This window comes from Phalacrocorax carbo, chromosome 1, assembly GCF_963921805.1.
Source record: "Phalacrocorax carbo chromosome 1, bPhaCar2.1, whole genome shotgun sequence".
Lineage (NCBI taxonomy): Eukaryota > Metazoa > Chordata > Aves > Suliformes > Phalacrocoracidae > Phalacrocorax > Phalacrocorax carbo.
In genome coordinates, this window is record NC_087513.1 from 167,764,891 (window position 1) to 167,789,772 (window position 24,882).

Genomic DNA, 24,882 nt, shown 5'->3' on the forward strand with positions numbered 1-24,882 from the left:
TCTCAGTGGCATTTTATCTCTTCTGGCCCGTTTGTAATTTATTGGACAGGCTTTTCCAGGGCCAGGGTTCCTCTCTTTTTGTCTGTTTCTTTTCCTCCTCCTGTCCCGTTTCCTCCCCCGGCTCCCCGCTCCCTTCCTAGTCCCTGCCCACCGTAAAGAACCGAAAGGCCAAATCTTCATCCTGGGGACCCCAAATGGCCACGGTAACTGTTGTAACTTGTCTGTCTTCTAATTACATTAATTTGATAAGATCATCGTCGGCAGGATGTCTAATTTACTTGCAAGCGGCAGCCAGGGAAAAGCTTTGACCAAATTAGCATGCCGCCGGGACTAGGGGGTGCGGGCTCCATATGGCTCCCTGGCTTTCCCTATAAATAACCCTCCTCCAGCCCACCCCCGCCGTTACATCCCCCCCTACCAGTATGCCGCAAAGTTCACCAGCGGCTCCGGACGGGAGAGGTGCAGCCCCGGGCTGCAGGAGGCACCCGGCGGCCGGGCTGCCTCTCCTGCCCCCTCCTCTTCCTTCTTCCTCCTCCCTCCTCCTCCTCCTCCTCTCTTCTCTTCCCTCCTCCTCCTCCTCCTCCTCCTCAGCGCGATTTGACAAGGCAGGGGGAAACGCGGGTTTCCACTTGCACCACCAGAGGTGCAACTGGTTCTTCGCTCGTAGGCATCTGAAAACCGTCCAAATGATGCAGAAACTTTTGTATGCTTGGCTCCTTTCTTTAAGGCCAGGCACCGATTTTTCCGCTGTGTAATCTCTTTTGTCAGAAGGGTGGGAGCTGGAAAGGGAGGCGGGGGGGGGGGGGGGTGGGTGGAAGGGGGGAGGAGGGAGGGGGGAAGGGGTCGAGGGAAGCAGGCGTTTTATTTCCACAGAAAGGCTATTAGGAGAATCCCTAGAGAAATATCTACGCGTGTACATACCCGCACCTCTAGATTTTTATATATAGATGAGAATGTCAAGATGCACGACTGCCAGTTTCATCCCTCTCCTCCCCTCCTTAAGGGAGAGACTATATTCTGTGTGGGAACAGGTAGCGCGAATTGCTAACAGTGCAGCAATCCCCTCCTCCCTACTCCCCCCCCCCCCCCCTTCTCTGTGATCATCTAAATTATAATATATATATATAAGGCAAAAATCCGCGGTTCAACGTTGCATAGAGAAAGCCAGCAAGAGACCAAATCCAGCATGAAACGCTACAGACTGCAGGGGAGGAAGAAATGCGTGTAAAGCAACGATAAAAATGGCGTGCAGAATAATTACCTCAAATTGCCATTCGCTTGACACCCTGACACTAATTCTGTTCGAGCCGTTGGGAAATACAGTAAGGCAAACGCACCTTCCTAGCCTGCTTGTGCAGGTGTGAGTGTGTGTGTGAACGGGGGCAACGGGGAGCTAGTCGGGAGGAGGGGAACGCTAAACTTTCCCTTCTGAAAGGGAAGAAAGAAATTAAATAATCCGTTTAGGAGAAAGCATCCAAATAGATCGACAGCTTTTAATGCCAACGTTTTTAACGCTTGCCCTGTACGTGGATTGATTTTTTTTTTTTTTTTTTTGGTCTCCAGCATTCCCTCAGCAGATGGATTTTTGCCACTGCAGCTCAGCAGAGGGTGTCAGATCTTTCAGAGTGCACCAGGTTGAAACGAGCAGAGCCTCTTAGCAACTCTCCCTCTGCGTGCATGTGAGTGTGTGCGAGCGTGCGACTCGGCAGCAGCGGAAGAAAAAGGAAAGAAGAGGGAGCGAGCGAGGAGGGGAGGCAGCGCGGCCGGCAGGGCGCGGCGCGGGGAGGCGCGGGGAGGCGCGGAGGGGCGGGCGGGGGCCCCGGGGCGGCCCGGTCCCCGCGGCAGGCTGCGGCCGGCGGCGGGCATGGGCACCGGTGCGGGGCGGGGGCGGCGGGGGCGGCGCGGCGGCGGCGGGCGGGCGGCCCGCGCCTAGGCTGGGGCGCGCTTTCAGCACCGGGGCGCCGGACAGCGCCCGGCGGGGCGGGGGGCGCGGGGCGCGCGGCTGGGCGGCAAGGTCAGTCCGGCGCGGCGCGGCGCGGCGCGGGGCGCGGTGCAGGGCGGCACAGGGCGGCACAGCCTCCGCGGGCACCGCCGCGCTCCCCGCCTCCGCCTCCCCAACATGCAGCGGCGGCCGGTGGCCAGCGGCAGCACCGTTCCCGTGCCGGTGAGCCAGCCCGGCCGGCAGACCTCCGCTTAGCCGCCCGGGAGGCGCCAGGGAGGGGGGATCGAGGAGAGGGGATTTTTTTTTATTGGTTTTTTTTTTTTCCCCCCTTCTACTTTTTTTTTTTTTTTTTTTTTTTGCCTGCCTTGCAGTACGTGCCTGGATAGTTTGTGGATATAATTATTGACTGGAATCTGGGCTGTTGCAGTTGTACGTGGGGGGGGGGAAGAGAGGGAGCGAGGAGAAAAGAAAGAGTCCCCCCCCTCCGCCGACCCTCCCTGCTCCCCCTCATCACATTATTTTTTTTTTTTTTTTTCTTCTCCCCCTTTGGTGGTGGCGGTTCGGACATTTCATGTATTGAATGAACTGGAATTGCTTTCCGTGTGAGGAGGATGGTTGCTGTTACTTTGTGATGAGATCGGGAATGAATTGCTCGGTTTAAAAATGCTGCTTTGGATTCTGTTGCTGGAGACGTCTCTTTGTTTTGCTGCTGGAAACGTTACAGGGGACGTTTGCAAAGAGAAGATCTGTGCCTGCAACGAGATAGAAGGGGATTTGCACGTAGACTGTGAGAAAAAGGGATTTACCAGCCTGCAACATTTCACCGCCCCAACTTCCCAGTTTTACCATTTATTCCTGCATGGCAATTCCCTGACTCGACTTTTCCCTAATGAGTTCGCTAACTTTTACAATGCAGTCAGTTTGCACATGGAAAACAACGGTTTGCATGAAATTGTTCCTGGGGCTTTCCTCGGGCTGCAGCTGGTGAAACGCTTGCACATAAACAACAACAAGATCAAATCGTTCAGGAAGCAGACTTTCCTGGGGCTGGACGATCTGGAATACCTCCAGGCAGATTTTAATCTATTGCGGGATATTGACCCGGGAGCATTTAGGGACTTAAACAAGCTAGAGGTGCTGATTTTAAATGACAACCTCATCAGCACCTTGCCCCCCAACGTGTTTCAGTACGTGCCGATCACCCACCTCGACCTCCGGGGAAACCGTCTTAAAACCTTGCCTTACGAGGAGGTCCTGGAGCAGATCCCGGGTATTGCTGAAATCCTGCTAGAGGATAACCCCTGGGACTGCACTTGCGATCTGCTGTCGTTGAAGGAATGGCTGGAAAACATACCCAAAAATGCTTTGATCGGCAGAGTGATTTGTGAGGCTCCCACTAGGTTGCAGGGCAAAGATTTAAATGAGACCACAGAGCAAGAGCTCTGCAAAAAGAACAGAGTGGATTCTAGCCTAGCTGCTCCCCCTGCCGAAGAAGAAACCTGCGATCCTGGTCCCATTCCAACCCCCTTTAAAATACATGGCAAAGAAGACCCTGCCACACCAGGATCTGGTCCAAACGGAGGTACAAAGATTCCCGTCAACTGGCAAATCAAGACCAGACCCACTGCTGCCGTGGCGACAGTTAGCGCCAGAAGCAAGCTAACGGCTACCGTGTCCTGCCCGCAGATCTGCAGCTGCGATCAGATCCCTGGCTCGGGTTTAAAGGTTAATTGCAATGACAGGAACGTGAGCAGCTTGGTGGATTTGAAGCCCAAGCCGTCCAACGTGCAGGAGCTGTTCCTGAGAGACAACAAAATACACACCATCAGGAAATCCCACTTTCTGGATTACCGGAAACTTAATTTACTTGATCTGGGCAATAACAACATTGCCACCGTAGAGAACAACACCTTCAAGAACCTCTTTGATCTCCGATGGCTCTACATGGATAGCAACTACTTGGACACCCTATCCAGGGAGAAATTCGCTGGGCTGCAAAACCTGGAGTATCTGAACGTGGAGTTTAATGGGATCCAGCTGATCATGCCTGGCACCTTCAATGCGATGCCCAAACTGAGGGTCCTCATCCTCAACAACAACCTACTGAGGTCTCTCCCAGTAGATGTGTTCGCCGGGGTCTCGCTTTCCAAGCTGAGCATACACAACAATTATTTCATGTACCTCCCAGTGGCCGGGGTGCTGGACCAGCTCACCTCCATCACCCAGATTGACCTGCATGGCAACCCGTGGGACTGTACTTGCCCTATCGTGCCTTTCAAACAGTGGGCAGAGATGCTGCGCCCCAAGGTGATTATGAGCGACCTGAGGTGCGAGTCCCCTGAAGATTTCTTCAAGGAGGATTTCGAGTCTCTCTCCAATGATGTGATTTGCCCTCAGTTAAAAATCTCGCCCACATTAACTTCCACTAACAAAAACAGCACCGGGTTGACAGAGACAGGTACTCATTCCAACTCCTACTTGGAGACCAGCCGGGTCTCTATTTCGGTGCTGGTGCCAGGGCTCCTGCTGGTTTTTGTGACCTCTGCCTTCACGGTGGTTGGCATGCTGGTGTTCATCCTGAGGAACAGAAAGCGGTCCAAGAGGAGGGACGCCAACTCCTCTGCATCCGAAATCAACTCCTTGCAGACGGTTTGCGACTCGTCCTACTGGCACAACGGGCCCTACAGCACCGACGGGGCCCACAGGGTTTACGACTGCGGCTCCCACTCCCTGTCGGACTGAGGCGGCGGGGGCAGCCGCCCGCCGGGACCGGCCCTTGGCGCTCCGGCCGGTGGGGCGGCAAACACGAGCCGGCCGGCCGGCCGGGGGCGGCTCCGCACCCCGGCTACCTTTTGTGAGAAACAAAACACACGCAGGCACGCACGCACGGCCCTCCTCACGACCCCCAGAGCAAGCACCGAGGCCCCCGGTGCGCGGTGGGGGGTGCCCGGGGCCGGGGGGCAGCATCCCCCGCCCGTGGGGTGCCGGGGCTGTGACACCCGGACCAGCGAGGACCCGCTTCCTTCGGCCCCGGTAGGGCGAAACACGGCTCCCGGTTTTGCTGGGCTTTTGTTCTGTTGTGTCGGGGTTTGTTTTGCTTTTTTTTTTTTTTTTTTTTTGTGCCCTCTTCCCTTGTGGACCGACCCCTCTCCTAGAGGCCGGGAAGGGGAGGGGGGCGGAGGAAAGGCTGGTGCCGGCCTCCTCCTGACAGCAAAGCAGGAGTGGAAAGTTGCACGAAGGCATGAATGTAATGTAAATAAATGACTCCGACTCCGAAACAAACAGACAAATGGACATTAAAAAAAAAAAAAAAAAGTGCTGCATGGCTCGCATGGATACAACGCACCCCAGGGACGCTCCAGCCCCCAACTGGAAGCAGCGTCTAGTTCACACCATCATCCCTCTTACCTGATAAGTCCCTTCGTATCAAACCTTCTATATACGAAATACAGTATAATAATAAAAAGTGCCATTTCGCCATTATTGTGTGATCAATAGGCAGTAGAGATCGTACTTTTACCGTGGAAAAAATTGTAAAGGTTTTATTTAAGACATAGTTGCATGAATATTCTCATTGGATACTTTTTTTCCCTTTTCCTTTTTTTTTTTTTTCTTGAGGTGGGAATTACATTGCTGGGAGATATTTGCTTTGCTGTTGGTGGGCTGTGTTTCATTTTTCGGGGGGAGGGAAGGCTTTGTTTTCTCTCCTTTTTCAGTATTCAGTATTGCCTTTCCATCTGAATGTAAAAATTAGTACCCTTGATTTCTATTATGGTAACAGTGTAAACATTCAAAAAAAAAAAAAAAAAAAAAGAAGTCCAAGGCAGTTAAGCATGACCAATTAATGTCACTCTAGTGCTTAGGCTGCAAAGTTTAATGGTAGAAAATTCTGTGCTGTTGTAAATCTTACTACAACTTGAGGAAACCAGAACTGAGGATGCAAGTGAAACTTACTAATTCTATTCGAGGATTTTATAATGGCATATTTTTTCAGTATTAAAGTGAAAATGTTTTCAACTCCGGGTCCTTACCATTTTTCCAGCACCAGTTCTTCCAAGCGGGTTATTTGGGTTTAGGGGACAGAGCCTCCTTTCAGTGCCCTCTGTGTGTGTTTCTCTTGGTCTCCCTCTTTCCCTCCTTCCCTCCCTTCCTCCTCCCTTCCACTCTCTCATTCATTCACATGCACAGGCACAAACACCCTTCCCTCACCCCTTCCCCAATGTAAATAACACACAGAAGTTTGCTGCCTCCTCCCCTCTCCCTCGCCTCCTTTTCTTCTTCTTTTTTTTTTTTTTTTTTTTTTAATAATGCGGCAGCGAATCCCTTTATTAATCCTGTGAATCTCTCGCTGCTGCCGCCGCTGCCGCCGCCTCTGCTGCACACACTGCAGATATATTAGGGATGTTAGTGGGAATTTGATTTAATTGACTCTGCCTAGCTCGGTCTCATTAAGCCGGAGCCGGATTTCACCGGTCAGCACTTCAGGCCCGTAGGCAGCCTGCCGGACTGCCGGCGAGGCGGGGCTGCTGTGGGCGGCTGGGCTCCAGCAGCTGCTGCAACTGGGAAAACTAATTAGCGAAGGGACTTTCCCATCCCTGCTCTGGGTAGCTGCAACCTTTGATATTAAATGCTGGGGGGGGAAAAAAAAAAAAAAAAAAAAAGGAAAAACCACAAACCCACGGCGCAGTGCTGCAGTTGGACTCCAGGCAGGCAGCTCGCATTTGATCCCGTTCCTGTAAGGGGAAAGTGCCCCTAAACTCAGTAAATCCTGTAAAGGCGAAAGCCCCTGCAGATCACTTGTAACTCACAGCTCAAGTCCCAGTGGAGGTATGGAGAATTTCAGTCACGTTGCTTCTGGCTTTCTCCAGGCAGAGAATCCTTTTAAAGAGTAAAACACCGTAAGGGACTTGCTGAACTTCAAATACTGATTCGGTTTGCTTTATAGAAAATGCCAACCTTTGGGATATGTGAGGAGAAAACATACATGCACACATATATACATACATATGTATCGCAATAGACACGCTCTTGAACACGAGGCAGAAGCCTGATCCCGGGTGTTCATGAGGTATTAAACATAGGGAATTAAAACATTCCTGCAGAATCCTTTATCACTGTGGAAAGGTCTGCAGTCTCCTAGAAAATACCCTGAAGTTTGGTTGTTTAGCTCTGAAAACGGGGTGTCCTCCTTTACTATATAAACCGTACCTATTTTGAGGGCCCTTCATTCTTTATTCCCCCTTGCTTCTCTCTTAGAGTGATTGTTCTGCCAGGACTTTCTGTGTAAGGCAAAGTGATGGCAGCAGAGGCACTAGTTTGCCATTGTGCATTGTGTAATCCAGCAGATTGAGAAGAAAAGGAAAATGCATTCACATGTGAGCCAGTATTTCTGTCCTCAGGAGGCCATCAACTTTAGCTTAAGCATAGACTAAAAAACCAGTTAAGAATAAGCCAGTGCACCCTTAGATGACCACCTAAGTCTCGCTGCCTTCTCCACGATATTGTGGTCATAAAATTGAAGAACTGAGAGCATTAAGGATACACCCCATGCTAAAAAATCATAGTTACATTACAAGTACTGTTACAAAAGTTAAGATAAAACGTACAGTAAATTAAAGGTGACAAATTACTGACTGAGATCAGACATGCATGCATTCCAGAGAATATAATACTACACATATGTAATTTTGATCTGTCATTATTAAGAAGTAGCAAAAAATTGTAACTCTGCCCATTTACTTTTCTTAAAGTGCTAGTTCATTGGCACACTAAAAAAGAATTAGTTCAGTTGGAATGTTGAAGATATGCATTTATCACCCTGTTTCTAGGATGGGGTTGGGGGGAAATAACGACCTTTTCTCTAAGTAATTTTCTGATTTTAACATTCACATGATTCTTCCTTCCATCTTGCAGACACTCACCCTTAAGACACATAGATCATCTAACTCTCTGAGCTGATATAATGATTACCAGGGTTTGAATTAGGATGTTTATCTTACTTGCGTGTTTAGTACTTCCAAGGTTAATTTTATCAAAACAAAACACCCAACCAAAGAGAAAAATAAGAGAAAGAAAAAGGATGATTGAGGATGTATTGAAGGAGAGTGAAGTGCAAAGATGTTAAACATGTTTAGCTGGACAGCGTTTACAACAATAACAAAAAATTGTTTTATTCATTTTGATAAAGCCTAACTGTTGTGATAATTCTAACATTGGAAGGCTGTATAATACCCATATTGTGTTAAAACATGTGCATTTTTTTTCTGCTAACTTAAGAAAAATCTCATAACTTCAGGCATAACATATATCACATCAAGTTACTTCTTATCGCTTCTTGATCATCACAGTAAAGAGGTTTCTGTTGTTTCAGAAAGGACAGACATGAAAGGAACAGATCTCTTGTGTAGTTAGTTTTAAAAAAAAGTTTTATTTTTTTCTGCAAACACTCCAACTAAGAATAGCCTAGAATTTAAACTGTTGCCATAGAAATATATGCCTGTATGCACGGTAGCCTCTTGCATGCCATTGCGGAAGACTGAATGGAAGTCTAGGAGCAACCTGACAAAATTTTAAATTACTAACCGTAGGTAATATGTATCATTTTGAGCAGAAGTGTGCTGTTGGAACTGCACAGGAATGCATTATTATATTGCTTTACTAAGTTTATTGGTTGTGCCAGGTTATTTTACAATTTTAGTGCAGTTGCATTGAAAATACTCTGTTTCAGATCTGCTTGCAAACTAGGTGATGTAAACTTTTTTTTTCTTTTTTTTTTTTTTTGGAAGAGTGGGGTGGGTGTCAGATTTTATCTGATGGAGGAGAAAAGGCTTTGTATACTAGTCTCACTAGTCTTTACTCGGGTAGAACAGCCATTAACCACAAAAGGTGAACATTTCACACTTTCTTAAACTGGTGGCAAAACTCATTAAGGTGCAAGTTAGGGCAGCAAGAAGCTGCAAAATCCTCCTTCCCAACAGAATAATCTCTAGCTTCCATTACTCGTGAGAAGTTTTGTAGGTCTCCCAAACGTGAAAGTCTCCCAAAACTAAGTAGCTCTTTGTAAAGGGGCGACATCTTACTTGGCGTATTTTTGTCAGTGGCTTGTTCAGATGCAAAACAAAGCAGGATTTTTTTCGAGGTCAGTGTAGTTGTTTATACTATTTGAACCGGTCAGGGAGGGTTTGCCTACATTTTATTTTCATGTGATCAAAAGTGAGAATACTTAGATGATTATGGACTTCAGCGGGTAGATCCTTTTGTACTTAGAAAAGTTTCCATAGGTATATATGTGAAGTAGGACAATTTATGTGGCTGAATCTTATTTCCTGTGTTTGTGCAGTTCAAATTTGTGAGTTCTTTGTGATTTATGGTACAGAAATTTCCAGGCATGGGCTGGACTTCTGCGTTGGCTGCTGCATAAGTACCATTTTTTGGTATTTGAGAACAAGCCAGGAAGTGAAGAATTGATGGTTTCTGTTGGTGGCCTACAGTTGCCCTAAGATCACCCAGATATTTGTACAATCTCTTTAAAATGTCAAATGTATAATCTGTTTAAACTGTATTAAGAGTTTAGACATTGCCAATCAAAATCACATGAATCTTTTTTATTGTCCTGAGTTTTTCCCAGACAGAGGAATATTAGCACTGGAAAAAATGTGGACTAAAAAATGTTGCAAGTATTGTATTATATTACATTACATTCATTATGATTATATTTAGCAACAATACCTTAATGGGTTAACTTGTAACAGACGATGATATTCAACAAAATTGTGTAAGAGTTTCTGGAACTTTTATGATAATATCTTATAGGTGGAGAAATATAAATAAGATCCATCAGTATACTTCTCCAAGATTAATTACCAGGTCAACTGACATATTGTCGTGCTTCATGGGTTAACTTACCAGCTGAAGTTTCTGAATCAATTTCTGTGCATACTTCTGAAATATATTCTTCAGCTATGTGAGAGGAACAGTCAGCAGAAATTCCCCTGAAGGAAACAACAGTCTCCTGCATCAAGCACTTGAAGTCTAAGACTGAAAATTCGTAGTGGAGGAGAGAACAGACAGGAACAGCCCATTGCAGAACATGCTGAGTTGACTCTAAGTGAATGACTGCTTTAAGTGCCGTTGTTTCAGTGCTATCAGCGGCACAAAGGGCTCTAGCTTTGGACCCATAGAAATACTGTTGCCGTCAGAACTCCTTCTCCAGTCTTCTCCTTTTCCATTAGGTAGCAAGACTGATCCTCTTCAGATAGTTTCCAGCTAAGTCAGTGGAACAAATTCTCTTAGCTATTAATGGCTTTTACTGATGTCATGATTATTCAGACAGACTCTTTAAGCTTCGGTCTCAAAGTACGTCTAAGCATGGACTGTCATGCTTGGTTAGTGTTACTTTACCATTCCTGAATCTACCGCAACTCTTTTGCAAGTGGGAAGATTAGCAAGCAAGGTGCATTAAAATGTGACTTGAGGAAAATAACAGATTGGCAAAGATAATGGTTCTTCTTCCTTTGAATGAGAGTTCAAATAGTAAAGATGGGCTGGGAAGCCACAATGAAAACGTTGGAGACCAGTGGAAAATGTAACGCAGAACAGCTGTGAAGCAATTAAGAAGCAGTATAGTCTGATGGAAAAAATTAGGGAATGCGACTCATTTTCTGGATTACTATGTAACCTAGAGTGGTATTTGTCTCTCCTAGCTTGATGGGCTTGAATGAGCTGCCCTAGCACAAGCCAGTAGTACCCTAAGGGGTGTCCCGGAGTCCCTGAGATGTGTACTTGAGGGTGGTAGATACGACATAAGGCCTCGGGCACACTCATATGTTTCTGGAGTGGCAGCTGGAGCCTAGGTGGGATACATTAGGGTATCTCAAATGGGAGTAGGCACTCGTGTGGGAACAACTGAACTGAACTCTGGATCTACACGAGGAGGCTGGTAGCTTGGTTCTCTTGGCCCACGTAAGTGATTTAAATTACCTTGTATCATCTGAGCTGTCTGCATGGTGCTGACAGAAAAGACTCAAGGTTCGTAGGGCATATGGTCAGCTGGTGTCCAGGCAAGGTACTTTAAAATACCACAAATGGCACTGCATATCTGTGACTGGGCAGAGGAGTTGAATCCTAAGAGTAGCTCAGTTATGTATACCTGCACTGCAGATAATTAAATGAATATGAGAGCTAAGTCAAACCCTTGAAATTATACAAAATAAATTATATCAGAGATGGTTAGCTGAGACATGACAATTAATTTTTAAAGGATGACTGTTAATTTTTAGAGGGTATCAATTAGGTCAGATGTATCCCACACACTTCTTCCACCTGTTTTCCTAACTTGGATTTTATTTTTGTCTTTTCAGATTGCTCTTTGATTCAAAGCTCTTTGACTTGGGGATTTCATCCTAATGGTTGCTTTTGTATGGAACTCCTATTCAGCCGATGCCTTTAGAAATTGCTATAGTACATAATAACTATAATAGAAACATCATAAAGTAATAGAAGGCTCAGGAAACAAAAATGTAACAACAACAAAAAAATCCTGACAGTTATTGCTGCTACAGTAATAGTAAATAACTGGTTGTTGGGTCAAGCTTGAAATATAAATGAGGAATACAATACTCCAGGGTTGTAGTCATTATTGAAGTCATTAAGATGATCACAATGAGAGATAAATGCTAGAAATAGATGAGAAAATACAGTGGAAAGTGTTTCAGAAAAAATCTGGTTTATGAAAAGAAAGTGCCAAACTGTAAGTGGTTTTTCACAGGAGGGTTGAAAAGGGAAAAATATAATTTAATTATGGACACACAATAACAACCTATTCACATGAGATATCTTAAAGGGAAGACAGATGGTAGGAAAGATTTAAGTGCAAGATGTAGAATATGTGACTAGACCCCAGAGACTATTAGTCATATTGTAAGTGGATGTATCAAGTTGCCCAGGATAAATATGTCACAACAAAATTGGCGGTACTGTGTACTGGGCACTCCGCAAGCGATATGGAACTTTAGAGAGAAGTATCAGAACTTAGTTTGGGTACAAATGGAGAGAACAAAAGCATGAAAACAGTATAAGATTTTTTTTCACTCTTACAGCTCAGGAAGAAAATGTTTCAAAATTAGTTACTATTGTCTATAAAGGTTATTTAATCAGGTGTCTTTATTGTGGAATTTTCTCTATTTTAGTTAACTTGTTGAGAAAATATTGATAAACAGGATCTACTCAAAATATAAGCATAATACTAATTCTCTGGTATGTGGTAAGGATCATGGTAGTTGAAAAATAAGTGTGTGAATGAAAAGATGATCCTTTCCTGGAAACATTCTTCAAATAGTGAGGTCAATAGATACCTCTAAACCACTGAAATAGAAACAATTTTCTAAATTTTTGGGTGCGTTTTCACTGTTGCAATAATCTTAATTCCCTATCAGAAATTGTGTTCTTCCCTATGACATTATGTGTGGCAGAGAATAATAATATTAATAGCAGTAAAAATAATAATGATACCTTTAATGTTTAAGAGTTTTCTGTTTTCTCACTTCCTACAGTAAATTAAGATGCATATATCCTATAAGAAGGAAAACACCCAAACCCACTTTCTCTGTCTCATTTTTTCTTTCTTTTTTTTTTCCCTTTGTCTTTTTTTGTGCTTTAATTTAGATATATATACTTTTGAATGTAAGAACATGATGCACAGACAAAATATGACAGTGTAAGAATGAACAAGAGTAATACACTAAATACAGGTTCTATCCCTTGCAGATTTGCTGAAATTATTCTGGAAGAAGAATTACAGGCCTGAATGGCAGAGTGAAAGGTGTTACTGGCATTGCCTAAAGGTGCCCATGGGAACCGGAGGCACTTACGTTTTTGAAAGGTCTTTCTAAGACTATGTTGCTATTAATGAAAAATGATCTTAACTAACTAAAACTTCAGTATAAAACAATAGTCCTCTGGAACTAAATAAATGAGATGGTATATTTAAGATAATGATTAGCCTGTTGATTTTGGCCTTATAATAAGGCAATATTGAAATTAAGCTGAGAAGGAAGTGGTTCTTACTACAACTTCATAAATTGCTGTCTGCCCAAACTTATTAGCTTAGTTGCAGGCGTGTATATTAAATTAGGCCCATTTGTGCTTTGAACAAATTCATAATATTCATGAGTTCCAATCTGAATAATAAATGTAAGGATTTTTAGCCTCATTTTGTATTGTACCTGAGCATGTCTGTTATGTTATAAGGATGAAATTAGGAATGAAATAAAAGTGAAGAAAAATTTTTGTTAAGAAGGTTTAAAAATAGGTTGCACATTTTAAAGGATTAGTTCTGGCTGCTAGTGTTACATCATTAACAGAGTATTGGTCAGATAATATTGCAATATAGTTCATTTGTATGGATGTTATCAGTGCAGTTGGTTATTTGAAAGCAGTAAATTTCTGATTATGAAGCAACAAGTTTATGATAAATACATTTAGTAAAGAATTTTACTTTTTGTTTACTGAAGAAACTACTAAAAAAACCCACCTGAATGTAAGATAATTGCTATAGAAGGGTTGATAGCACTAATATTAATGGAGTCTTAAATATATCTAGCATGATACAGAAAGCAGATGGAAATTATCAACATATATGTTTCATCAGAAAATATATATTTTTTGGACTTAACCCTATCCACAGATAAGTTTCTGTAGTTTTCAACAATTAACAATTTCTTCAAATGTTGGGGTTTCCTAGTTAATTCAAAACCAATTATTCCTGTAGAGAGAAGAAAGTCAGTTGCAAATTCCTGCTCTGTCTGGACTGATGAGGAATCAATCGCAATCTCTCATGCAGGACTAAATTATCAAACAGTAGTGGAAGAAAGAGAAAGTTTAGAAAATATAAATGTGTGACATAGAACCTTTCTTTAGGAAAGATTTTTTTCTCTGATCTTTAAGGCATCCTACGGTATCTGAGATACCTGCACAGGCTTAATATATTTTATTTTCTGGACTGGCAGCGGGAGTCCAGGCAAGATACTTTAGAATGCCTTAAGTGTTATGGATTATTATGTTAAGGCATCCTAAGTGTTCCCTGGCTGAAATGTAACAGCTGTATTGTGAGCACATGAATTTAGACATATCAGTCTGTAACTGAATTGCAGCTTCTGAGGTTGGGTGAGCTATATCACAGCTAAGCTGTTTAACTTTTATATGGCTAAAATTAAGTGTGATGTATCTCACACTTATAAATAACATCCTCAGGATGGAACTTTCAATTAGAAATAAGAATACACACATATAAGGAGGCAGCCAAAGAGTATTCTTCAAATATTTTTTCCCTGTCAAATCACAATTTATTAAAAGCAAACAAAGATATTACAGATGAAACATATAATTGATTATCTTTGGTGGTTGGTGATGTTTGTTGTAACATTAGGACACAGACATAAATATTGGCTTGTAAAGTTTTTACACTGTATTAATATTTAATGTTACATTACTTCATATAGGAAAGTAGGATAATATTCCAGTAAAATAACAACACCAGCAATAACAAAAATTAGATTTTTTGTGAATTTTTTTCTTTTTTTCTTTTTTTTTTTTTTCCCCAAGAGTGTCTCTCTGTTGGCTTCAGGATAACATCCTCAGTTTAGTACAATACAAGTGGGATCAGAATAAGACTTTATCTTAGAGAAAAAATATCGGCTAACTTATGTTTAATTAAGTATGCTTAATTATGAAATAAGTAAATAACAATTTATGTAATATTGTCCCCAAAGGACAGAGTAAAATTTTGCTCATTTTATTAATATCAGTCCAATTTAAAAAAATCAGTAAATAAAGCCAAAAGATGAAAATTACTCAGCCCGACTCCCTTCTGAGAAAAGTAGCCTTAATATTTAATTCAGTAGTGATTGAAAGTTAGAAGCCATGGACTTTGCTGTAGTAGCTGAGTTCGTAGAATAAGTCTAATTCTAGGTAGAATTCATAAAGCACACAGATCAATATAACCTCAGTTGACATTAATTGACAAGCCAAATTGACAAGATTAGGGCAGAGGCCAGGAAACCAGATACTAAATCTTTATATTTTCCTTCTCTCTCTGTGATGCACTGATTCCAACAAAGGATCTAAACTTCCTGAAAACATAGATTATATGCACTAGATTAATAGATGTGGCTATTAAGATTTCTTTAATCATTAAGTTCTGAAGCTGAGTTTCAGTATTCTTATTCTCTTGAATTTCTCACACCTGCAGTGTAGAGGGCTCCTGCTGAGCAAGTCACCTTTCGCTTTCTGCGCAGTCAATCGGGAGAAATGGGAACTTTTAAGGTTTATGTGACATTTTGGGATGCCAAGAACAGTTCGACTGTAGAATAAGACACCAAATTTAGCTTAGTAAATATTTTCATATGGGTGTGAACTGGATGTCTAAATTCTTATTACAGTCAGTATGGTGCAACAGAGAATAGAAAGTGTCTCAGCCGAGTTTAAATAGACACTTAACATGGAACTCAACTTTTAAATGTAGTAGTATTCTTCATTTTCTGGGGTGTTCCACTTGGCTTCTAGCTGCCACTCTTGAAGGCTGTAGTTCTTCCACAGGTCCTGTGTCATACCTGTGAGCTCCATGAATGTCTTGGGTGTCTGAGATATCCTAAATCATCTCAAACGGTACCAGTCACTTACGATTTGGCCAAGACCAAGTGCTTAATTGACTGTATCTGGAACTTAGATACTTAGTTCACATTTGAACACCTATGTTTGGAAGTCTTAATCTCTAAATAAGCCTTATCCATATTTAGAAGGAGATAAAGCATGTTTTAAAAGTTTTATTTCTTTCCATTGACTCTATCAGGAATCTAAGGCACCTAATGTAAATATATATCTATATAAACTGCTATATATATTTATATATATATACACTGCTATATATATATATATATACACTGCTATATATATATATATATATAAACTTATATATATATATAAACTGCTGTATTTTCTCAAATTAATTCCACACTTTGAGTCTTTCTCCTGGACCATATATTCCTTTGATGTAAAATGGCATAGTTTCACTGATCTTCCTGAATGGAGAGGCAAAGATTCAGGTGTCTGGCCTCTCCCTCTTCCCTCTTCCCACTTGCCCCAGCAGCCAGCACTTCTGGAAAACTCTGGCTCCACTATATGTCTGAGCTCTCAAAGCCCAGAGGGACTCTCCCTTACTTCAAGGCATCTGACTTCATGAGGAAAGGGCCCTATGGAGCAAAGACATCTTTGCCCTAGATTATATCTTGGGGAGTGGGGGTGAAAGGGAGAGGAAATATAGAAGTTTTAGCTCTGAGTATCTCAGGGATATTAAAAACACAAAAGAAATTATGAAAATAAATGGAAGTAGTTTTCTATCTCGGGAAGAGCTCATATATGCAGAAATGTCCTATCAATTCCAAAGAAATCATGCTGATGGCTGATAATGGAAGTATTCTTTTCCTCCGTTAATGCATCTATGTTGTATTTACTGCAAAAAATTGCATACTATTACACAAAAGTCCATGGTGAAGAAAAGTTTGAACATTCCTCCTGAAAATAACTTTGAAGTTATGAGAAGGATCAGTGGAGATCTTGGCAGACTTAAGCATAAATTGTTAAAAAAAGTCAAAACCAATCAAAATGTTCCCTTGCATGGTTGAGAAACAAATTGTAAAATCCATTTCTAAGTTAAAGTCACTAGAAATATCTTTGGATTTATAGTAATTAACTATATGGCCTGTTATCTTCAGTCAGATTTAAAAGATTACAAGAAACAGTTAAATTAAGAATGAATTGGCCTAACTTACTTAGCTTCAGAAACATCAGCGATGGTTTTAAATAAAGTAAATGTTGTCATCTGCCTTCTGTCTCTCATGAACAAGGCTGTACAACCCAACTACTATACATAATTCACAGAAAATTATTCAGAAAAAAAATCAACTCCCCAAAATTCTGCATTGAAGTAGAATTTTCATTTGAAGAGAAGTCTGAGGAGAGTGAAGCAGAATGAGGAATTTCATGCTGGATTTTTCACTACATTAGGCAGCTTGTGTGTGACAAACAAAAACAGCCCAAGTTTTCATTCCTAATTGACTCTGATTCCTTGCAAATTATGCATATGAACATAGTTCTGTAAGCAAGTTTTAATTATTTTTCATGTTAATATAATACTTCAAACCAGATAGTGTACATGACTATTATGTTCATCATCACACTATCTTGCTCATCAGGTTCAGTGTGTTATTAGAATTTTCATTGAATTGCATTACAGAATGGTAGAACAGTTTCAGTTCATTAACTTTTCTCTCATTTCTCCATCTATCAAAGTAAAGTTTCAAGCTTGAATTCTATCATATAATTTGTGTAACAAGCCATTTGTAAATGACTGGGTAGATCCTTGTGCAGCTTCTTAAGTGGAGTGTTCTATTTTTAGCAGTTTTCCAGTGTTTTGAAACAGTCACGGGGAAAATAGATTGCAACATGTAGATAAGACTTTAAAAATATGAAGGAAGACTTTTGCCTTGTCAGTTTGACAGATGTTATGATAATAATGCATTAGCCTAAAACCAGAGAGTTACTTTACACAATGGAAATCTTTGGTTTGTGCTCAAAGTTTGAGCTGTTTCTGAATTTTCAGACCATATGCATAGGCAAAGCTAATTCAAAAGCAGTTTCACTTCTGCACATCTGTGTTTTGATACCATATAATAGAAAATCAACTCAAATACAGAATTTCAGTTCAAAAGCTGTAATAAGGTTAATAGAATGGAGAAAGGTAAATAGATGGTATTTTATTTCCGTTAAAAAATAATTAAAAAAAAAGTAATGCTTTCTAAATTGCCAGACACTTGGAACAGGATTTAACTTCTTCCAGAACCACTTTCTTCCTACTGATCTTTACATAAGAATGTTAACATTCCTTTAGTATATCGCACACCCGCCCACATATACAACATGATAATATGATTTTACTTTGATGTATACTTCTGTAAATTGGCATTCAAATCAAGGAGTGTGAGACTCCCTAATAGTAGAATTGACTTATGACAATTTATGGTATTTTACATTAATGGAAAAAGCAGCATAAAAGAGGCTTAATCAAAGTTAATACTCTGTTTGCTTGGCTATGGTAATACTATAGTCCTGTATTCACTGCACATTCAAAAAGTCCATGTATTCAGTGCAAGCAGTGCAGTAATGGTGGGCAAATCTTTGACCAATAGATTCTGCTCTTAGTTAAGTCCCAGTGTTGAATTATATTAATATAATAGCTAAAGTGTGTGTTTTGAATTGGAGCCCCTCAGTTATGAATATTCTGGTTAGTGGAAAGAAGCGGTGTGTTAATCAGAAACCCAGTTACTTCTTCCTATTTTGGGAACTGAATAACTATGCACAGGGAAGAAATCTTGTCCATGTTGACGTCAGAACTGTGGCATAAAGCAAGTAAATTAGGACCCTAATGTATGTGCCTAGCACCATTTATATATACGTTAGGGTAGCTGAGAAATCTGTATAGTGATGGTGGACGTGACACAGAACTTATGAGAACTTCACATCCTTCTGGAGAGAAAGCTGGAGACGAGATACAATGTTCTAGGGCACCTAAAATGTCACTGCCACCTATGTTAAAACACCTGAATGAGAAAGACACACTGACGCTAGTATCAGTTGGTTCAAGATTCCTGGCTCAAGTCCCCGAATCTCAAGGCAGGGACTGGGGGAAAACTGTACCTCCTATCATAAGTGAAGGTCCAGTTTGAGACCACCAGAGGGATCTGAATACACACAAATCCATGGGATCTGATGAGATGCATCCCAGAGTCCTGAGGGAATTTGCTGATGTAGTTGCAAAGCCTCTCTCCATCATATTTCAAAAGTCATGGCAGTCAGGCAAGGTCCCCAGTGACTGGAAAAGGGGAAACATCATGCCCATTTTTTAAAAGGGTAAAAAGGAGGACCTGGAAACTACTCACCAGTCAGCCTCACCTCTGTGCCCGCTAAGATTATGGAGCACATCCTCCCAGAAGGTATGTCAAAACATATGGAAAACAGGGAGGTGACTACAGACAGTCAATGTGACTTTATCAAGGGCAAGTCATGCCTGACTAATCTAGTGCACTTCTGCAGTGGAGTCACTGCAACAGTGAACAGGGGAAGAGCTACTGTTGTCATCTACCTGGACTTCTGTAAAGCCTTTGATACGGTTCCCCATAACATCTTTGTCACTAAATTGCAGAGATGTGGGTTTGACAGATGGGCTGTTAGATGGGTAAGGAATTAGCTGGATGGCCATGTCCAAAGAGTTACAGTCAATGGCTCAATGTCCAAGTGGAAACCAGAAACAAGCAGTGTCCCTCAAGGGTCCACACTGGGACCAATAGTATTTAATATCTTCAACACACAGACAGTGGGATTGAGTGTACTTGCAGCAAGCTTGCAGATTACACCGAGATAGGTGGTGCAGCTGATATGCTTGAGGGAAGGGATGCCGTCCAGGGAGACCTTGAGGAATGGGCTCATGCATACCTCATGAAAGACGTCCCTGACCATGGCAGGACAGTTGGAGTAATGATCTTTAGAGGTCTGTTCCAATCCAAAATATTCTATGACAATGATTCTAAGATTCCTACCCAGGTCTTTTCTTAACCTTTTCAACAGTTACACTGATTCTTATTTTTCCTTTCTTTCTTGTGAATTATACCTTTATTTGTAGGTAAACTGCACACAGGAATTTTCTTTCTGCCTCATGTGCTGTAAATTACATAGTAATTTCAAGTACTTTCTTCTTCTGTGTCTTATAACTGATTGTGGAACAAGGGCTTTACTTCAAAAGCTTCGAAAAAGGTAACAGTATCAGTCTCTCTACTAACCTACTAAGGCATGTCTTTTTACAAAAATATAAAAACAAATAGCACTAATTAAAACAAAATGCTTATGGCTCTACAAGCAAAATAAAGGTGTGAGATTTCAAAAATATTCAAATTCTTCCTTTATGAATCATACAGGCCAACTAGAGAAAATATTTATGTTAGAAGTGTATGTAGTTTTAAAATTAATCATGAGGGGTTAGCATAATTGAAACACAATTTAGACTCTAGCCAATCTTTTTAAACCCTTGGGCTGGATTCATATAAAATAAATTATGGCACCTATCAAAGCTACCTAAATTAAGAATCAAACCATTTATAGCTATTTCTGTTGTCAATAAAAAGCAAGAGAGGTATTGCCAGAGGCTGATTTTACTAGAGGTGAAATCTTAAGCAGAAGTGCCTAAAATTAACCTGGATGAATCTATGACTTGCTATTTAAAGGGAAGCTTAGAATTTTGTGGTTTATTACATAATTAAAAATAACTTTTATTCTTCTCTTTCTTTTCTTTTTCTTCTGGAAATGACAGCTACTTTCACTCTTACTGAAATATAGATCTGTAGGGATTCAATTCTTTTGAATATTAGGGTCCATTCACATATCTAGAAGTGAAACACTAAGCACTCAGGTTTGAAAGAGTTGGCTTTTGACTTTCAGTGTTAACTGTATAGGATTTGTAATGTATTGTGTTCTTCTTTGACTGTAGGAATTTTTTGCCTTTTATCAAACTCTTAGCTAATATTCTTAGTGAATCATTGGCTATACTAAATAATTTTTCAAGTAAATTTATTTTCTGTATTCAGTTGAAGTGCCACTATGCTTTTATTTCCAGACCCTATTCATTCATTAGCTGGATTTGGCATATTTCAGTGCAATACAACTTATGTCTTACATATTTTTCTGTGTTTGTAATGTACATAACAGTTCTTAATATTTTTATACTCTGGTTTATCTGGTTTGGGATAGATTTAAAGGTACTTATAGGACAGGCAGGGAGGTAAAACCTCATATTTCTTTTCAATGTATGCAGAAACTCAGACAGAAAAAAGTCTGTTTAAATTTCAGTAAAGTCTGTAAAACAGTTCATGCTTAAATCTTGAAAGCCAGGTTCTGTGTTTACTCTGAATCTTTTCAGAGGCATTTCAGTTGTACTCTGTGAGGCATTTCAGACCATACAGTGTAGACTTTCCCTAAAGAGATGAATGAAAATTATCCTTTTAGGAAACTATTGAAATATGACATAAATCTTACTCATTCACTCATTCATTCATTCATGATCATCATGAAATAAAACAAATCTACCAGAGTGAAGGGGAATATGGGTAAAGTATAACTTACACTGCTGTGTGTGAAATCCCAAAGAAGTTACCTTTTCCATGTAAGAGTTCAGGGAGAAGAGGGAAAAGGCAGGCCCAACTACCTATGCATCCTACTTCCAAGGTGTTTGAACAAAGTAAATTCACGTGTGAATGTCGCTCCTGAAATGTGAGCACCTGCTTCTCTCTCTACTTTTGAAAATAGGAAAGAAAATCTTATTTATTTATTTCCATGTGCTCAGGATTAGTTCCTAAATTTAATCAGATAAAGAAATTACTGTCATCTCACATGATGAGAAAGAGAGATCATAACAATATTTTTTGTCATGAATATTCCAGTTAGAAAAACTATGTATAATTATTAGAAATTAGTACTATAAAATATTTGAATATGAATTAGTTTGCCAATTAACTAGCAGTAATTAGTGAAGGTTTATTAAAAAATGCTAAAAATAAAAATATTGAAAAGTAGAAATATTATGTATACATCCTGTCTATAACATGCCTTATTAAATCAGAGATCGGAAGACAGGCAGCTACAGATGCCTGTACAGATAATCAGTATACTTCTGCAAATTCAAAAAAAAAAAAAAAAAAAAAGAAATCATTAAAATCATTACAAAGGAACGATTAGCTTTCACAAAGAAAACTTCCATTTCATCTGATGAATTCTTGCTTGATTATATGTTTGGCTCTGAGAATGAAATCAAGGTAATAGATTTTTGAAAGACCTTTTACAAAATAAGTAAGATTTGTAGCACAAGAAACCAGGCAGCATTTGTACAGAAGGAAGAGAATAGTTCTCATTAATTCACCAGGGATATACACAGAGTAAAGTTTCTACAGAATGTAGCAAACTTATTCCAGAGAACTGAGAGTTTACAGAAATGGCATCTGTCTGTCTGTCTACCTATCTTTATCTATTGGACATTACCTGGTGCAGTGGGCTAGTCTACTTCCTTATTGCTGTTCACCGGGTATTAATCGATGCAATGGGCTGGTATATTCTAATATTCCATGTCAGCTCTTGAAAGAGATGTTAGCACTTCCTTATGGACACAAAAGGGGTGGAATTGTGTTATATAATGAAAAACATCCATGTTGATACCTCTAAATATTTAAATCAGTTCTTTCAAGGTACCTGTTTAGTGAATAAATGAAAGAAGGAAGTTAGAGCAAATGCAAGTTTTCAGGATTTCACCTTTATTGGGCACTATTATTTTATTTCATAGTTTGCATATTTGAACCAATGAGATACTTTTAAAAAAGGTGGTAATGTTAGAGCTTGGATAAGTTCGCCCATATAGATATTTAACATTTAACACTCTTTTCAAAATTTCCATAAAATAATGACAATTTTAATATCTGAAGTAAACAGCCAGATTTTTCATTCTAATTCAAAATATTTGTCCCAGAAAACTTTTCTCCAGGCTAAGTCATGGCATATGTCTCACTGCTAAGCAAAACTTTTAAAATAGAGAAGCATTAATTTTTATTTTACAGACCTGCAAACATAAGGGAAGATTACATTTTCAGATGGATTTCTGAATTCAGCTAACCAAAGAGCTTCATTTTATAATACGGATTATAAATTGTGCAGGCAATTAATCTGTAATGTGACTAATCCTTTTTATTATCTTAATAAAAAATAAAATATGTTTCACATCCTCAGTAAAAAAAAGCATTTCAGGAGTTTTTAGCACAGGGACTCGGCATGTTCATGTGCATTCTCCTACACTTATTTGCAAGTTAATACCTTGATCTTGCAATAAATGTCATGCAGGCAGAACATGGCTTTTAATCCCTCAGTACAACTGAAAAATTATATCTATGAGGGCTTATTTTAAAGGCAAGTACTTTCTTTAACTACCTTTACCACTGAGGAAATAAAAAAAAATATAAAAGAAACCAACCAAAAAACCCAAACCAAAAGCCACAGCCATGAACTCTTGATTGATACAGGCAATCATCATTTTTTGTTAGGCAGAAAAGCCGTCACGGAAAGGAAGTAAGTTTTCTCAGTATTTTAATGAGGAGTTAGGTTATAAAAGTAGGCAAAAAGTAGTCCTGCCCTTCTGGCACTTTCTTCATGTCCCTGGTAGCTGTACAACTGAAAACTTAGCAAAACAAATAAATGCAAGTATTGGGCTAATATTTATTATTGATTTGGCTTAAAATTTTTTTTTATGCTACCTACATTCATCTGTGTTGACACACTCAATTTTTTTCAAAGGTACCTGGCTGAATTGAAGTTAACTAAATAATAATATAAGCCAAAATGTTAATATAATTAGAGCTTTAAAAAAGTAAATAGGTTATGGTTGTGGTTGTAAGTGGAAGTGAGCAGACGCTGGCTTTGCTAGTTACTAGATGTACCTCTTTAAAAAGACCTGTGGTAAAGCTGTGGAAACCTTACGGCTGAGTATGGGTGGCATTTCCATAAACATGCTAATTTCCAAGAAAACCCATGCAGGGCTTTTCTCAGACTAACATCATCTCTTTCTACCTGAAAACTGCAACACATTAATATTTTGTAATATTTTGGTTTCTATTTAGATTTGAAATTTTAAATAAATAATCGAACAACTTACTTTGTTTCTTCAGTTAAAAACTATCTCTGCTGGGAGAACACTCAAATAATGATTCACATACTATTTTTCTACCACACAAGAGGAATATCCTACAAGTAATTTTTTGTCAAGGGCTGAAATATTATTTTTCTGCATCAGAAATAAAGGGTTTTTTTCAGTTTTTTTTTAGTAAGAAGAAAATTCAGGTGCACCCACTTCAACAAGCAGATCTCTTGAGATCATTTGATGAGCTGAGTATTGTGAGAAAATTTTGGGTTTTGGTTTTTTTCACTCCATATATTTTTTTCTAGTTTATCAGTATGTAGCAAGTAGTTAATGTATTGTGCTATCATTATTGGCCACAGAGCTTCAAATCATCAAAACACTGGAGTGAAAAAGTTTACTGATGAATTTTCTGTTGTCAGGATGTTGTGTCATGTTAGGCTTAAGTTCTGTCATACTGTTTCTTAGTAGATAAATCAAGTCTATTTGTAATTTAATTCCATTTTGTATTCAATATATTACTGAAGAATGCTTACCTCAGAACATTTGCCCTGACATTGCTGTTGTCTGGACACTCACACCATGAAAAATTGGTATGCATTATCACAGAATCATAGAACAGGTTGGGTTGGAAGGGACCTTTAAAGGTCATCTAGTCCAACCCCCTGCAATGAACAGGGGTGTCTTAAACTAGATCAGGTTGTTAATTTATCAGATGACTTACAGCTTATTTTTCATGTATTTGTCTATGTTGAAACTTTTTGTAATACTCTGCCACTACTATCTGCTAATACTTCAGAATGAATAGGTTTAATTTGACACAAATGACTTGCATAGTTTAAATACTTGCAATAAATGTGTCATCTGAAGCTTAAAATCTTTTCAGATACCATCATTTGTTCCTCTACTGCCCATACTATTTGTAAATGCAATTAACTTACTTTGTTCACAGGAGAAACTTGAAATACTTTGAATAAATGGTGGTAGCTGCTGATAACACAGTGTTTCTCCAGCTAGCTGAAGTCGATATATTTTTTTCCATTCAGCATTATGCCAATTTCTAGAAATAGAAATGGATTGACTAAGGACTATTTTTTTTCCTATTAAAAGTATACTTTTTTCCTCTACTGGAAAACATCAGTTTCCCTTTTACCTGTACCATATT

General features: G+C 39.9%; 1 protein-coding gene and 1 long non-coding RNA gene across 3 annotated transcripts in view; one reads left to right on the forward strand and one right to left on the reverse strand.

The window, feature by feature from the left end:
• LOC135311490 (uncharacterized) overlaps positions 1-524 on the reverse strand; it is a 36,926-nt gene extending 36,402 nt beyond the window's left edge. For both annotated transcript variants that reach the window (XR_010371109.1, XR_010371108.1), the window contains exon 1: positions 419-524. This is a non-coding gene — a long non-coding RNA (uncharacterized LOC135311490). The remainder of the gene's footprint in view (positions 1-418) is intronic.
• A 1,479-nt stretch (positions 525-2,003) lies between these two features.
• SLITRK1 (SLIT and NTRK like family member 1) lies at positions 2,004-6,159 on the forward strand. Its single transcript, XM_009512184.2, has one exon. The coding sequence runs from the start codon at positions 2,606-2,608 to the stop codon at positions 4,682-4,684; it is 2,079 nt and encodes a 692-aa protein (XP_009510479.2). The 5' UTR covers positions 2,004-2,605; the 3' UTR covers positions 4,685-6,159.
• The last annotated feature ends 18,723 nt before the right edge of the window (positions 6,160-24,882 follow it).

Bases quoted from the DNA above. Each gene is read 5' to 3' on its own strand.
- SLITRK1 (XM_009512184.2), top strand. From the start codon at position 2,606: ATGCTGCTTTGGATTCTGTTGCTGGAGACGTCTCTTTGTTTTGCTGCT.